Source organism: Vipera berus (genome assembly GCF_964194415.1).
Source record: "Vipera berus genome assembly, chromosome: 1".
In the NCBI taxonomy this organism is placed as follows: Eukaryota; Metazoa; Chordata; class Lepidosauria; order Squamata; family Viperidae; genus Vipera; species Vipera berus.
The window spans coordinates 177,987,442-178,003,911 of NC_138202.1; the positions used below are offsets into that span (position 1 = coordinate 177,987,442).

Consider the following 16,470-nt stretch of genomic DNA (forward strand, 5'->3'; position numbering starts at 1 on the left):
GAAAAGGAATCCAGTCACATTCAAAATGTTCTCAGCCACAAAATCGAGTGACTGGCTATTGACAAAATTATTTCTATCATGATTAGGAACATAGTTTTTCCAAGAGTATTAATTAGATATTTCTATATACCAGACAAAGCTTTTTAGTACATCAAGCTTTACCTCTTACTCATACACACTTTAATATACCAATGCTTTTATCCATGGAAATATACAGATTATTTTTAAAGGTAAACTTTTAAAAATGTATCATTTAAAAAATGAAAGCAAAGCTTTGGGCAGATACTTGATTTTCCATTCGTTAGTAACCTTTTCATTCCATTATTCTCCCCTTTGTTTTCACAGACAATAAGCACTATGTTGTCTGAATTTAATAGCTATATACAATTTGAATTTGTAGTTCTTACATCTGATCTCTCTTACTCTTTGGTTAGTAGTTCAAGGAACTTTCCCCCAAATCGGACATATTGGAGAATATGGTGTTTGAGAAGAACCCCAAAGATTAAGCTGGGACTTATATACGTGTAGAGTTCAGGGTACAACTAGTCATCTAAGTGCTTCACAATATCAATTTTAAAGAGTATGGTCACTCTTTAAACATACAATTTTAATGTATGGTCACCAATACATTTCATGTCTCACTTCTACTGATCTAATGCAATTTTTTCTTTAGATTCTTCTTCCTAGGCTTATAGATATTGTTGACTTTAATAAATTACATTAGTTAAAATCATTTTTACAGATAATTTGTAAAAGAGAAGAGAATTTGAATATGAAGCTACTCTGATACATGGTTTTCCAACGTGTCTTGGAACAATCTAAAAAAGAGGTTAAGGATCAAGCCAATTCAATTTTTCCTGCTAATATTTGCAGGAAAAGAAATACTGTTCTGACTTTCAAATTAAAATTGCCGTTTTATAACATGACTGTTCTTGCAGTTGCTGGAAGTAACTTATTCATTGTGAAGAATAAGCACCTCTTATAATAATGGAAAACTCAAAATAGTGGATATGTATTGAATTTATTGAAGCCATGGATTTTAGGGTTGAACACTCTAAATCTTGTAGCATACTTTGTTAAACTGATTGCCTTCATGTCATAAACAGGCCTACTTTTGGTGCCTCCAGAGTCTCCAGATTCCTTAGTTTGGAGATATGATGTATGAAAGTGGTTGTGAGGATTTGCATGGGTTTTTATGCACTTGCTACTGCTGCCTTTATGGTATCAATAGCCCATAAAGATGCAGCAGAAGCTATTTAACAAGCAACTTTCTAAGAGGTGCCCATGCAAATTCTGGTGTCATTTTTTTCAATACATCAGATATTAAATACATGGATTTGACTTGAAATCCATGTATACTTGAAAAAATATATCTGACAGCAGCAGAATCTGCAAGATCTCAACTGTTTTAGTTAGAATGATGAAAGTAATATTTCAGTGTCATATTGCAAGCTCCTCCCCAATGGGGCATGTGTGTGATTTTGAGAGAAATGTAGAAAACGTGTGAGGCTTTCACCACATTGCTGCTTTCATCAGTCTGAACTTCGCATTGCCTTCCCTGTGGGTGCAACTGCCTGACAGCAAGTACAGATTATATACTAACAGATGTACTTAATCTGCAACAACTACCTTCAGACTAATTATGAGCAACCACAGATACAAGGTCTGCAGTATTTTTTATTCTTTTCTTTCTGCTTCTGCTTCTGTTTCTCTTTTTTTGGTAATGTCCTACATATTGAAGAGTTCATCTTTTGAAAGTTTGGAAGCTCTTTTTTCAGCATTAAACTGGAATGCTATTACACTTGTCTCAGATGGTAGATTAGATTGAACAAATCTCTTTCAGAATTCTTCAGAATGAAGACATTGTTCAGGAATAATTTTTTTCAATAATTTCATGTTTTGCAGTAAAACAGTAGGATTCATGAAAGGTCTGGTGTAATTGTAAGCACTGGTTTGACTGAGATTGTGTCCTAATTATAATGGTTTCCTCTGATTCCCCAGTGGTCAAAAGGCCTGATCTAGCAAGCTACCAGTCTCAAAAGTCAGCAATCAAGCAAGCAGTTCTCCAGGACTTGCTATCCCTGCTTGAGGAGCAGATGATTCTCATGGCCAGGAAGGCCTTTGCACAGCTATGAGTTGTGCACTGGGTTATGCCCATTCCTGGGCCAATGTGTGCCCTTTGTCACAGTCACCCACACCCTGATCACCTCTCATCTGGAGGTTTGTAATGTGCCTTTGAAGAGGATTTGGAAACTTAGTTGATTCAGAATGCAGTGGGCCACACAGTTTTGCACATTTATTTATTTTGTTTTTATTTTGTTTATTTTTCACATTTCTGAACCACTATCCCCCTCAAAGAGGGACCCTTTGCACAGATTTGCACATGTGTCACCTCTTTTGTAGGAGTGCACTGGCTGCCAATCTGCATCTGGGTCCAATTCAAGGTTCTGGATACCAACTTAAAAACTATGACTTGGGACTAGGCTATTTGAAGGACTGCTTCCCCCTCCCCCCATTACATCTACCCAGCCCACCAGGATGGGAAAGCATGGTCCCATTTGTGATGGAAATACACCTGATTGAACCACAAAAAAGGGCCTTCTTGGTGGTGACCCTTTCCCTATGGAACATAGAGCCAGTTTGATCTGATGGTTATCACAGTAGGCTAGAAGCCAGGAGACTGTGAGTTCTAGTCCTGCCTGAAAGCTGTCTGGGTGACTTGGGCCAGCACTCTCTCAGCTCAACCTACCTCACAGGGTGATTGTTGTGGGCAAAATAAGAGGAGGAAGGGGCATTGTCATGATTTCTGCCTTGAGCATTTATAACATTAATGAAATTGGGATATTAATATATTTTTTAAAAAATCATTTTCCTCACGTTGTTTTTCCAAAAGTCCTGAAGACATGGTTTTGTCAGTAGGCCGCATGATTCCAGATGGAGATGGAGCCAATCAAGTAATTATGTTGTTTCTGCTTGAGGGCACCTTTGTGTGAGTTGGGCAGCCATATTTGTTGTTGTTGTTGTTGTTAGTTGCAAAGTTGTGTCCGACCCATCGCGACCCCATGGACAACGTTCCTCCAGGCCTCTACCATCTTCTGGAGTCCATTTAAGCTCACGCCTACTGCTTCAGTGATTCCATCCAGGCACCTCATTCTCTGTCGTCTCCTTCTTCTATTGCCCTCAGTTTTTCTCAGCATTAGGCTCTTCTCCAGTGAGTCCTTCCTTCTCATTAGGTGGCCAAAGGATTTGAGTTTCAACTTCAGGATCTGGCCTTCTAAAGAGCAGTCAGGGTTGATCTCCTCTAGGACTGACCGGTTTGATCGCCTTGCAGTCCAAGGGACTCGCAGGAGTCTTCTCCAGCACCATAGCTCAAAGGCCTCAATTCTTTGGCGCTCGGCCTTTCTTATGGTCCAACTTTCACAGCCATACATTGCAACTGGGAAAACCATAGCCTTGACTATACATACTTTTGTTGGCAGGGTGATGTCTCTGCTTTTTAGTATACTGTCTGGGCAGCCATATAAATTTGTTAAATAATGAATGAATGAATGAATGAATGAATGAATGAATGAATGAATGAATGAATGAATAGATGCAGTGTCATACCTACATCTGGCCTATTTAAGAACAGCCACCAGTAACAGGCCCTCTTTTTGAAATAACCCAACAACCTGTGTTCTGCTCTTTCACTCTTGCTTCATTGACCTAACTAACCTCTCTGGTATTGGATTCCTGCATAAAATGTACTATTTTGTATTTCAGTCATCACTGCATCCTCTTTTCCTTAAGCTGTGCTTTATTTGTTTCCGATGGCTTGTGTCTGGACTAAGCTCTAAACTACCCCTGTTGCATCCAGCTGTCAAGCAAAACATCACTTCCTTCTATTTTCTGGAGTGTACCTACATTTGTAAAGTCCTTTGTCTGCCTTTTTGCTAGGCACAAAAGAACAGGGCCACATTTGAAGTTCCAGTTAAACTGATTTATTATTACAGGGCTGCGTGCTTAGCCCCTACCTGTACTCATTGTGCACGTACGATTGTGTATCATCCGACCCATCTACTGCGATAATTAAGTTCGCAGATGATACCACCATAGTGGGTCTTATTACAGGTGGAGATGAAACAGCGTACAGGGAGGAGGTACAAAAACTATCCTCATGGTGTCTAGCAAACAACTTGCACCTGAACATTGGCAAGACAAAGAAGATGGTGCTAGATTTTCGGAAGAAAAGAGAGGAACCTGCCCCACTTTACATCGTGGGGGGGCTGTGTGGAGAGTTTCCTCCTTTAAATTCCTGGGAGTCTACCTCTGTGAAGATCTTACCTGGAAAGTCAATACAACCCAGGTGGCCAGAAAGGCCCAACAGAGACTCCACTTCCTCAGGGTCTTGCGGAAGAACAGGGTAGAAAAACGGCTAATGACCATTTACTGGTCTACTATAGAAAGCGTCCTCTCGCATTGTATTGTGGTTTGGTATTCTGGCCTCATAGCCGCAGATAGGAAAGTATTACAGAGGGTGGTGAGCACAGCACAAAACATCATGGGCTGTCCCCTGACACCACTGGATGACATCGCCAGGGCTCGCTGCCTTGGAAGAGTGAGGAAAATTCTCAGGGACAACTCACACCCTGGTCGGTACCTCTTTACTCTCCTACCATTGGGTAGGAGATACAGGAGTATAGCCAGCTGTACCAACAGGCTGAAGAACAGCTTCTATCCATGGGCTTTAAGGCTCTTGAACGGGAAATAACTTTATGTATGATTGACTTGCGAGGCTAGTGTGTTGTGCAGTTAGCTCACATGGTGTAACAAGATGGTAGGTTTGTTGTCACTGTGAGTTGTGGGGGGGGGACCGAAGGGAGGCTCAGCCAATCTCAATGTATACATGGTTGTACTTTGACAATAAAGGTTCATTCATTCATTCATTCTCATGTCTCTGCACAAGAATCTGCTCTGGTGTTAGATAAGGATGAATGGAATTCATGAGGGCTTAGTTGGTCCATTTGTGACTGTAGAGATTCTAGGCTGAAGCCTCATTTGGCTCCACTCTCAGGTTCTGCCACACTTTCACTTTCTTTATAATTAACTGCAATACTAAACTTCAGTAAATCACTTGTAGATCTCTACCTTTTGCTTTGTTTGCTCAGTCTGAAACAGGACACTAATGAAAAAAAGCTTTATTATTTGTCAGTTCCCAAACATATTGGGCATATAATTGCTTTGTATTTCCTCCTTTTTATATTTTCAAAAAAACAAAAATCATACAAGATTCTCTTGCAATTGAAAGCCCTGAGAATTGATTAAAGCCAATCTTGAGTGGAAGGTTTTTGTGCTGACAGTTCTCTTCATCCATATTGATCAAAATCCAAAAAGATTAGAGGCAGGCTAATGTGATCCCTGTTTTCAAAAAAAAACAACAAAAAGAAAATATGACTTACACTAATGATAGGCCTTTGAGTTTGCTGAGTACTTCAAGCAATTGTATGCTAGAAGATTTACTAGATATAGCTCAGACATTCTTACTGCATAACCAGTAAGTTGGCAGGATTTAGAATTGATTAAGTGATAATTGATCGCTCTCTCAATATATCATTAAAAACAGCTTGTTTTTTGGTTGCCTATCAATTTTATAAAGCAGTGATTGCCTGATCCACTGGATATGTATTCTAAATTATCAAAATTGCATGCTGAAGTGCAAAAATATATCGATATATAATTCCTGTTGAATTTAACAGTACAACATAGAATACTGTCTATAAAATTGAACTTTAGATCTTAAAGATTTTGTATTATGATGGCTAATTGGACAATTGGGGTTTCTGTTTTACATTTTGGTAGGTATTTTATTGTGTTATTGTTCTACAGTGTGTTTATTAGAGGGATTAGTGTTAAGCAATAGTACTAGTAGTTTATTGAATTGATAAATTCCTGTCATCTTATCAGTAAATTAAAATACAGTAAACAGTCTAGTTCCAAAATAAAATAGGAGGAAATAGAATGATGAAACACATATGTGGCAATACAAGGAGTCCATATTCAGATAAATGAATCTCCCTTACAGGGTACCCCAAATATTAAGAAATAAATAGAGCAGAATATGATCTCATAGTTGCATCCTAATGATTGCATACAGAGAAGAATTATCTGGCTTCCCTTTACTACTGAACATTCATGTCACATCAGAAACTAATACTAAATAGAGGAGATCATTGATGTCACTTCTTCCATTGACCATTATGGCGTGGGATTTATATCCCACGGATATTGGAGAGAATAGGAACATGCACCATCTTTCTGTTGACACCACTATTGTAATGATTCATTTCTGAATCAGAACCAACATCCTTAAAAATTAATTCACCTGAGAGTAAGGGTAAAGTTGAGAACCAGTGTTCCCAGTCCAATGATAGTAGTTACATACTGCAATGAAGTCTTAGCTTCTAAACCACCATGTGCATACCAAACAATCTATTTATTCATGGGAAGGGAGGAAGAAAACACAATCAATTTAAACCATGATAGATGTCATGTAAGCAGGAAACTGGAGGTAGATTGGATATGAGCAATCAATTGTTTTATGAGCCGTGGTGGCCCAGTGGTTAGAATGCAGTATTGCAGGCTAATTCTACTCACTGCCAGCAGTTCAGTTCTCATCAGCTCAAAGTTAACTAAGTCTTCCATCCTTCCAATAAAATGAGGACCCAGATTGTTGGGGGCAATATGCTGCAATCACCTTAGAGCAGCTATGTCAAACTCATGATATCATGTGACATCACGCAACGTATCAGGACTTTTTCACCATTGCCAGCAATGGGGTGGGTGCAGTTTCGGCATGACGCATCCAACCGGTGGGCTGGCAGTTTGACATGCCTGGCTTAGAGAGTGCTGTAAAGAACTGTGAAGCAGTATATAAGTCTAAGTGCTATTGCTATTATTTGATTTCATTTTAGTGTGCGGTAAAAATTCTTATCTACACGAATCATATCTGTAGGACCTCTCCCATACTCTCTCTCTCCCCACCCCATTCTTCTTTCATACAAAGAACATTGAGAGAGTCAGACTATGACCTTAATGTCCTTATAATAAACTCATTTGCATTGATTGTTCTCCCCTCTAATGAAGCTAGCAAAAGCAACTGTCTTATCAGCTCCTGACATCATGGATAACAGACCATAGGCCTCATGTAACAAAATGAACAGATAGAAACAAACAACTACTGGAACAAATACAACCAAACAACTGATGAAACCTCCGCTCTGAGAGAGGAGATAATCAGGAGGCAGAAATAATTACATCTGATCAACTCTTAAATCTAGAGAAATTTATAGGAGGCCAATTAAGAATTGATAACATGCTAGAAAATCAATCCTTTTTGCCACAAATCCACCAAATGGTGAAATCAATAGATGACATTTTTTCAGTTTGTACATTGTTAAGCCTATACCCCAGCATCTTTCGTCCTGTTACCAGCATTATTAAAAGCATTAATGACTCATGGAAGAAAGTAACTACTGCACCAAAGAAATGAATATAAGCTATAAGAGGAGGAGTAAAAGTTTCTCTTATAACACCAAATGCCAAATTCTTTAGTGCTGAAGTCCACTCCAGAAAAATTGCAATGTTAAATTAGTAATACAGACTAAATACCACGGGCAAACGAACCTCTACTATGACAGCTCTCCTCTTTAGAATTTCCAACCACCTGGTGCCTTTGGCAAGCTATCAACTGTTTCTGTGGAAGAAGAACACCCCCTTTCATTATTTTCCAACAGATAAGGAAGAGCTAGCCTTGATATTCAAGCAGAAGCTATCCGTTTCTCAGAACAACAGATAATTTTTGCCAGCTATGTAGCTGACTATATTGCAAATTCAGTAGGAAGGAAAATAGCTGAGACAAAATACCTGGCTGTGGTAGTAAGGCCTATTCTCAGAAGTCTCTAACTGTATTGAGGACTATACTTTTCATGGAGCAAAACTCTCTCCATGTCATTTCTAGGTGACTTCCTAGTGGTGCTGTAACTCTGGAACTTTCCACTTTGAATTTTTCCCCAGTATTTAATTTCTTCATTACCGCTCTCATGCTGAACTGAAATGCTCTGTAGGCTCAGGGGAGAATTTAGGAAAGAACAGGTAATCAGAGTTTCAAGTTAAAAATTCATTATACATATATAATGTGAAATAAATATACTGGAAATAAACTACTTCTAGATATGACTGTCTAAAGTGCTCAAGATAATTAATGTCATTTCAGAAACTAATTTAGCTCCACTGTCTCAATGTATTTGTCAATATATTGTTGACATGCAAACATTATAACTTATTTGAATGTAGTTAAAATATCTTTTGGAGTGTTAAATGTAACTGATTAGTAGAAATATAAAAAAAATCCAAGATTTATAAATGTTTGTAGTACAGTAGTGGCCAAAATTGTGGAAACCTTTTGGGCAAAGTATACATTTGAGGTTTGATGGCTAATAACACCACTTTTTCTTTTGGAGTAGTACCATAAAATTATATATCAACGGAAAGATAATTTAATCAAGAATGCAATGCAACATGGATTGTTCAATTATCTGTATTCTGTGAAAAGTTATAGCCAAATAACCAGAAAAAGGAAGCACAACTTGCTTAGGTTGATATCAGGCAGCTTTTTTTCATCTGATTGTAGACAATGAGCATTAGTGTTTAGAGAGCCAATCAGGTGTCATCTTGTTTTGGCAATGAGCCAATCAGATCACAGTAGGATTCAGTTATTGATGTCATGTATTGAAGCTGAGAGGAGGACATTTGTCAGTGTGTTATGTGATCGCTATCAAGTTGTTTGGGGTTTTTTGTGTTCTTTCATTTAGTGAGCTTGTAAAACGTAACAAAATTAAAGTAATGGTGCAAAGAGTTGACTGGTTGCCCAGAAAGTGGTGTAAAATAGTATTATTAAGTGAACAAAGCTACAGCTATAAAGAAATTAGAAGAAAAATTGGTGGAAACTTAACCAAGGGGGGCATTTCTACTGTACACTTTTCCCAAACAAATTCCACAATCTTGCCACTACTGTATATCAAGGGGGCAATGTCTTGATGCATGATGGTTAGGTCATTCTATGGTATCTCTTTCCAAAACATGTTTTACTAGTTTAATATGATTGTTAGATGACATAATTAGCTCCCTCATTAATAAAGTAAAATAAAATGTTGCTTAATTTTCTAATCTATTCTTACTTTTCATTTCCTCCTTAGTTACTATGTTTGTTACATTACTATTGTTTAATAAGATAGATAGACAGACTTGGCAGCCATGTAACATGAATATATTGAATGCCTTATGGGGATATTAGAATTGAAAATACACATTTTATGGACTACTAAGAGATATGAGAGATGTAAGCAACTCTGACAAGCGCTTATAGAAAACTCTTAATGAATTCATGATTGAATCAAATTCATTGTAAGCAGGCTAATGGTTTTTCAATGCTACTTCCTCATCTGTGAGACCTTTTGAACTGTAGACCCTTTTAATCCATATTAGATTTCTTCAAATTTATGTCATCATTATGAATAATCTGAGTTGTAATGTATCTAAGAGTGATATTTTTTTAAAAATAAAATAATGATTGCTATATCAATTGCTATTTCTGCTATGTATTTCTAGAGGTATATTCCTCCAGATCTTAAGTACATAGTAACGTAAAGGTAATTTTTTACAACCTAAAATAATGTTAAAAATTAAATCCTATTATTTTGTGGGTTTTTTCATGTTATTTCTCTTTATTCCATGAATTAAGTGCTTTTTGCCCAGCAAATAAGAACTGAGGATAGGGGTGGTACATACCTCATCCCAACATTAATATGCACATTTGGTTAATGCTGTTTGATGGCTTAATTAAAATTTCAGATTCTCTTAAAAATGTAAGAATAAATAATGGCATAGTTCATAATAAAAGACAACATAAAAGATCTACTAAAGATGGAAAAATGTGCGCTGGCCCCTTTTTACTTACCACATGTTTATGTTATTAAGGCAATGAGTGCCTAGGATATGGGTGACACAATAAGACAATTTCAGGGCAGGGTTTTTTAAATAATAGACACAAACTTTGTCCCTTTGTATAAAGACATTAGAAATTGGAATATGGTGTTTAAGATATTACACAATTATGTGTGTTGCCAGTTCCTCCAATCTTTTTTGTGGAGGAAAGATTGCAGGATAGATTTCTAGATCAGAAACAAATGTCTATATTGTGTTTACTCAGTTCCCACTCTGGGCAGCCCAGAATACTGAGGGATTTTTTAAATTTATAATTAAAAATACAATGTTATAATTAAATCGGTACAAAACATTTAAACAATCAAACAAAGCAACAGGCAGAGATTGCTAATCTGTCCTCTGCAGATAATTTCAAAGCTTGGGACAGCCACACATAGTCACCCAATAAATATGCCTCTGACTGTGAGAGGATTCTGAAAAGGCATTTTCCAAAGAATTGAAACTCCAAGAAAACCTTTTAAGGAGAGCACAGTCTTTGAAATAGCCTGGTCCTAAGTGATGTCAATGTTTATACATCATAACTAGTACTTTGAATTGTTCCTGGAAATAGATCAGAGTCATCTCTTCTCTACACCACCTGGCCCTAATCAATAGTCTGGCTACAGAATTCTGTAATTTCCAAACAAATTTCAAAGGCAAAACATTTTACTGAAGTCCAAATAGAGCGTAATTAAGGCTCAGATCACTGTATTTAGTTCTGAGGTCTCCAGGAACACACATACGTAAGAAATCTGGGAGTACATTAAATCTTCAGATCTGAGACTTCAAAAAAATATGATTTCACCCCAGTTTTCATTCCCTGAGCTGATTTTTAGACTGACCAGGGAGATTTGTCTGAATTGCACTTCCTTTTAATTGCCTTTATTCCGTTCATGATCAACAACATAATACATTGATTTAGAGTTTAAATAGTTTGTTTAGGCTTTAGTAGAAAGATATATTTTCTGCATAATAATGACACCAACTCCAAAATCCTGGGCCAGTGGTTGCCAGATATTTATGTTAGATTCCACCAAATACTCTGTTAAAAAAATTTATACTACCATGACAAAAACAAATAGGCATGTTTTCTAAGAGGGCATGTTTATGTTTACAAATAATGTTATTGTTACATTCAAAAAGTATGGTTATACATAGTAATGCTTCTGCCTTGTATACATAGAAATGAAGTCCCAACAAGCTTTATTATTTCTGACAAGATTTGAACTTGGATGGTGGCTTTTATTGTATTTCCTAAGAAAATAACTTGACATACTTTTGCTTTAATAACCTGAAAAAGATGGTAGAAAAAACCTAAAGCTAGAATAGAATGAAGTCTTACTGGTGCTAAATGATTGCCAATAAATGCCAGTAGACTTGTGAGTTTGGAAAAGGACGATAACTCTGGGTGCATTAAGGTGCTGCCTATTGTATTTCCTTCCTCTTCCTCTTTTTCCTCCATCTGATATTGATAGACTGAGCAGGAGTTGAGATAACTGGCTTACTGAAGCCACTTACCATCTCTGGCTTCTAACATGTGGGAAAACTCAAGGAGGCAACTTATGGATTGGCAATGTATGCAAAGGGAGTAAGCTGGATTCAGTGAGGAGCTGGTGTAGCAGAACCTCCGGGCCTGAAAGAATTATGATGTGAGAACAGAAAGGCTGGAAGGGGACCGGATACACTGAAAGCTCTGTGCTACATGCACTGACTGGGGAAGTGCTATAAGCTGATTTTGAATTACCCCTTAAATGTCATTGATCTTAGATCAGAGTTCCCCAACATTTTCTGGCTTTGCGGACTGGGGGGGGGAGGAGAAGGGATGGTTCCGCGTGAGTGATGGGGAAGTGCTGGCGCGCAGCTCCATTTACATGAGCGGCGAGCAAGCAAGAATGCTGCTCATGCAAATAAAGTGCATATGAACTTCTCGCTGCTCACGCAAGTGGGGATGCACACGTGCACTTGCCTTCCACTTCCACAGCGGGGTTCTGAATGGTTCAAGGCCTAGTAGTGGGCCTTGGCCCGGGGGTTGGGGACCCCTGTCTTAGACCACTGAGAAAACAACTTGGACATGCTGTTCATGTGTGCTTCGGCCTTCGATTTTCTGTTCTGTTATTGTTTTAGAAAGCTTTGGAGTATTGTAACAAGAAGAACACTCTTGATTTTTTAAATTTACCACAAGGAAACTTGAATTGTATTTTGCTGTATCTTGAGCATGGCAATGAGGTATTCATTGTTTTGATTTTTTTTAAGCAAGCTGCAAAAAAATACTTTGAGCAAATACAAGACTGAAGCTATCTTTAAATTCTTTATTAAACGAAGCTATTGTAACTAAAGGGTCATTAATAATTATTACATTTCTGCTCATTTTCCTTGTTCAAATCAAATCAATTTTTATAGTCAAAGATCAGCATAAGGGTACAAGGAATTTTAAAGCATAAAAAATATAAAAAGAAAATTAAATAAAAAGTTCAAAAAACAAAAATGCTGTTATAAAATACCCATTGTTTCAAAACTGGATTCTGATATACTATCTAATGCATCTTTCTGTGCAGCATAATTATAGTGAATATCTAAGCCATATATTCCATTTATAACCAAAACATGAGAGATACATACTCATCAGGACTTTCAAATTGTGAACAAAGTAGAAACAAATTCATTCTTTGCTATAGTTGGTAATTATTACCATTTTTGTTCCATTTGTCTTCTTTTAAATATTCCAATTTTGCTCACATTTCCCAAAATTTTAGTAGTGCTCAACATTTCTTGTCATACAAGAATCCCTGCTCCAACAGCTTTGACCACACCTTATTTCAGAGTCATTATTGATTTTTTTAACCTTTTTTTCTATCTCTCTCTTTTAGGTTTCTTAGCAATAACACACTGGGCAAGTGCTGTGGATCAGTTATAGTTATAACAAACTTCTCTTTGTGACATATTTTCTTCCATGCATATTAAAAATAAAATAAAATCTGTAACTTTGGACTTGGATGACTAAGCTAATTATTTTAAAAATAGCTAGTAGCTCTTGTCATTGACACATAATTAATGGCTGTTACAAGTGTGCCACGTCTCTGAAAAAGATTTTTTTTTACATTCAGGTATGCGCAAGCACAGACACACATGTACGTGCGCACATACACGCACACACACACACACACACATAAATTCACATTTACAAATATTCCATTTAGGTGCTTTAAATGAATTTTGTTGAACATTGCAAGAAACATTGCAAGGGTGTACGAAAAGTCCGGCCCCATAGGTCAATTCACAATTAGAGAAATAGATCATAATGACAGCCAATATTTACCTTCTTGTATGGGCTCAGGAGAGTCCTGCAAAAGAGTAAATTGATGGAAATAATTCCCAGACTACCGTGGTGTCATACAAATTGAATTCATATAATTTTCTAGCTTCTTCTGGGTTGAAATTCCTGTCCATAGTAAGGTCTATCATCTTGTCTCATCTATTATAAATTTGTAGTGTATAATTTCCTGATGTTGACAGAGTGATACCTGAAAAATATATTTTGATGTTCTCTCTCTCTCTCTCTCTCTCTCCCTCTCCCTCTCCCTCTCCCCCTCCCCCCTCCCTCTCCCTCTTCCTCCCTCCCTCCCTCCCTCCTATGTTTTAACGCTGTTATTTGCTGATCTGATTGATTGATTGATTGATTGAAATAATATTTTTATAGAAAAAATGTTACTGTATTTAGGAATGTTCATACATCAAAAAGTAAGGAAATGTTTAGAAAAATATGGCAACCAATTTGAACATTTAATATAATTTATATAATAAATTTTATCTGACTTTTGTTATAATCTGGATGTCACAATTGGGTGTCTGGTTGAGAAATCCTGGGTTCTCAGAAATTGGCCCCTTTGGGGATTTACTATGGTCTTTTTATTTTTATGTGTTGAAGAATGCAAAATAGATTTTACGGTACAATATGCTTGTAGCAATAGTAATCATGAAAATTCTGCTAAATTTTGTTATTTCCAGCTCTTCCAATATTTTGAAGTAGCCACTAACCACAATGACCGATGCCTTTCCAGGTTAAAGTAAAATAATAGAGTGTTGGAGTAAAAATAATAGGGTGTTTTTAAAGAGATATGTATTTTTAGAATATATAGAATTTTATGGAAACTTTAATACTTCATTTTTTAAATAATGCATTTAACACATTGTTGTCTGATATTTTAAAAGGTTTAAAAAATGGGGCTGTGTTATTTTGCAGGATGGGCGGTTACAAATAAATGACCAGCTTATTGCAGTAAATAGTGACTCTCTGCTTGGAAAATCAAACCATGAAGCCATGGAGACTTTGAGGCGTTCTATGTCTATGGAAGGAAATATTCGTGGCATGATACAACTGGTGGTTTTCAGGAGGCCAGAAAGGCAAATTGAAGTGGTAAGTGAAGCATTTTTATCCACTTATCTTTGTAGCTATTATATGAAACATTGAACTGGAATTGCTGTAATTAACACTGACATCTACCAACCTTGATTGTTGATACATAATGCTAAATCATTATGTTTTTGAGAGCTTCTAAATAGCTCTGAGACATGAGTAAAGAAATCATAATATTTTTTATTTAATGTTGATTTGTTCCTTTTTCCTTTGTGAAGATTTGTAGGTTGTCCAAGATGGGCATGTATTGCCATTTTTTTTACTGTTATCAAGAAATGCAGCAAAAAATTCAAGTGTTACCTTTTTCAGCAAACTTTGCTTAACTCACCTTTAGTCAGAAACCTACAACTGCACATTTTCTGCCATTTCTAATCACTCCCAATAAAGACTTTGTGTCATTGTTTCTTTTACTATTGCCTTCCAAATACCTGAACAAAATTATCAGATGACATAAAGATTTGCCTGAAATTTCATAGAAATATAGAATTTAATTCTTCAACATTTATTTGGTTAGTGCTGAAGGGCTTTGTGGAAATTCTCTTAACCAACACAGCACTAAACCTATGAATTGTTCTCCCCCTCTTTTTACCACTCGCCCAGCAAACCCATATGGCCTTGTTCATTCTCAACTTGGGAAAGGACATCTGACTGCTTCCTAATCATAAAGTATTTTGACTGAGCTAATAAACATAACAATTCAGACACAATTGAAATTTTCACTCTGCTTTTGGAAGTCTAGCCTCTGCTCCCTGCTCAGTCCTCGCCTTGCAGTGGATTCAGTATAGAAATCACTATAGCAAAACTACTGGCTCAAGTGCTAAATCAGGATGTCAAACTGCTGACCCACGGGCCGGACGTGTCACCAGGAAACAGTGCCCACCCCATTGCTATCAATGGGAAAAAAGCTCCGATACGTCATGTGACGTCACGTGACATCGCAAGTTTGACATGTCTGTGCTAAATGGTTCTATCCAAACCAGACCAGATGGCACCAAGATCTGGATCATTAAAGTCTTCATTCCATTTTGCTTTTCCTATCTTTCTCCCAGCTGCGTGGTAACGGCCCTGCCCGGGCTGCTCGACGCTCTCTTGGGGCTGGCGATTGAGTTTCCCAGACTTATGGTTCTGGGGGATTTTAACCTGCCCTCCCTGGGGTGCGTCGGGGGTGGCCTGAGAGTTCATGGCTTCCATGATGGCCATGGGCTTAACCCAGATTATTCAGGGTCCGACTCATGAGGGGGGAAACACGCCCGACCTTATTTTTATCTCCGGGCAGTGGCTTAATGGTCTGGGTGGGTTTTCTCCAATCTCTCAACCCCTTTAATGGACAGACCATTATCTCCTGCGGCTGGGCCTCCGTTATGCCACCTCCCGCTGCTGGGAGGCGCAAGCAACCAGGTGGTTCCGCCCCAGGCGCCTGATGGACCCGGATAGGTTCCAGACGGCGCTTGGACTGATTCCTGCCTCCCTTTCCCACAGCCCAGTCGAGACCTTAGTTGATGCCTGGTAACGGGCTGCTTCGGAGGCTCTCGACCGCGTTGTGCCTTTGCGGCCGCTGACCCAGCGCAGGTCCCGGTTGGCCCCTTGGTTTTCTGTGGACCTGCGGGAGATGAAGCGCTGGAGGAGGGGCCTAGAGAGCATTTGGAGGTCCAGTCAGTCTGAATCTGACCGAACACAATTAAGATCTTTTTCTAGATCTTACCTTGTGGCAATGGAGGCGGTGAAACGTGCTCACTTCCCCGCCCTCATTGCGTCCGCAGATAACCGCCCAGCCGCCCTGTTTAGGGTGACCCGTTCCCTTTTAAATCAGTGGACGGGGGAGGACCCCTTGCGGGGATGGGCCGAGAAGTTTAGTCAGCATCTGCTGAATAAAATCGCTCAGATTCGGGCTGGTCTGGACTCTGACTGGGCAGTATCTGACGAGGAGGAAGCGATGGGTTTGGCCGATAATATTTGGGAGGAGTTTGATCCTGTGACTCTGGATGAAGTGGACAGGATCATGGGGAGATTAAGTGCCGCCACGTGTTTGTTGGACC

At 38.2% G+C, this 16,470-nt stretch overlaps 1 protein-coding gene across 4 annotated transcripts in view; it reads left to right on the forward strand.

Moving 5' to 3' along the window:
- The window catches only part of PARD3B (par-3 family cell polarity regulator beta), a 600,416-nt gene that overhangs the window by 238,861 nt on the left and 345,085 nt on the right, over positions 1–16,470 (forward strand). For all 4 annotated transcript variants that reach the window (XM_081312950.1, XM_081312947.1, XM_081312948.1 and 1 more), the window contains one exon: positions 14,261–14,434. In XM_081312950.1, the coding sequence (XP_081169076.1) occupies positions 14,261–14,434 (174 nt within the window). The remainder of the gene's footprint in view (positions 1–14,260; positions 14,435–16,470) is intronic.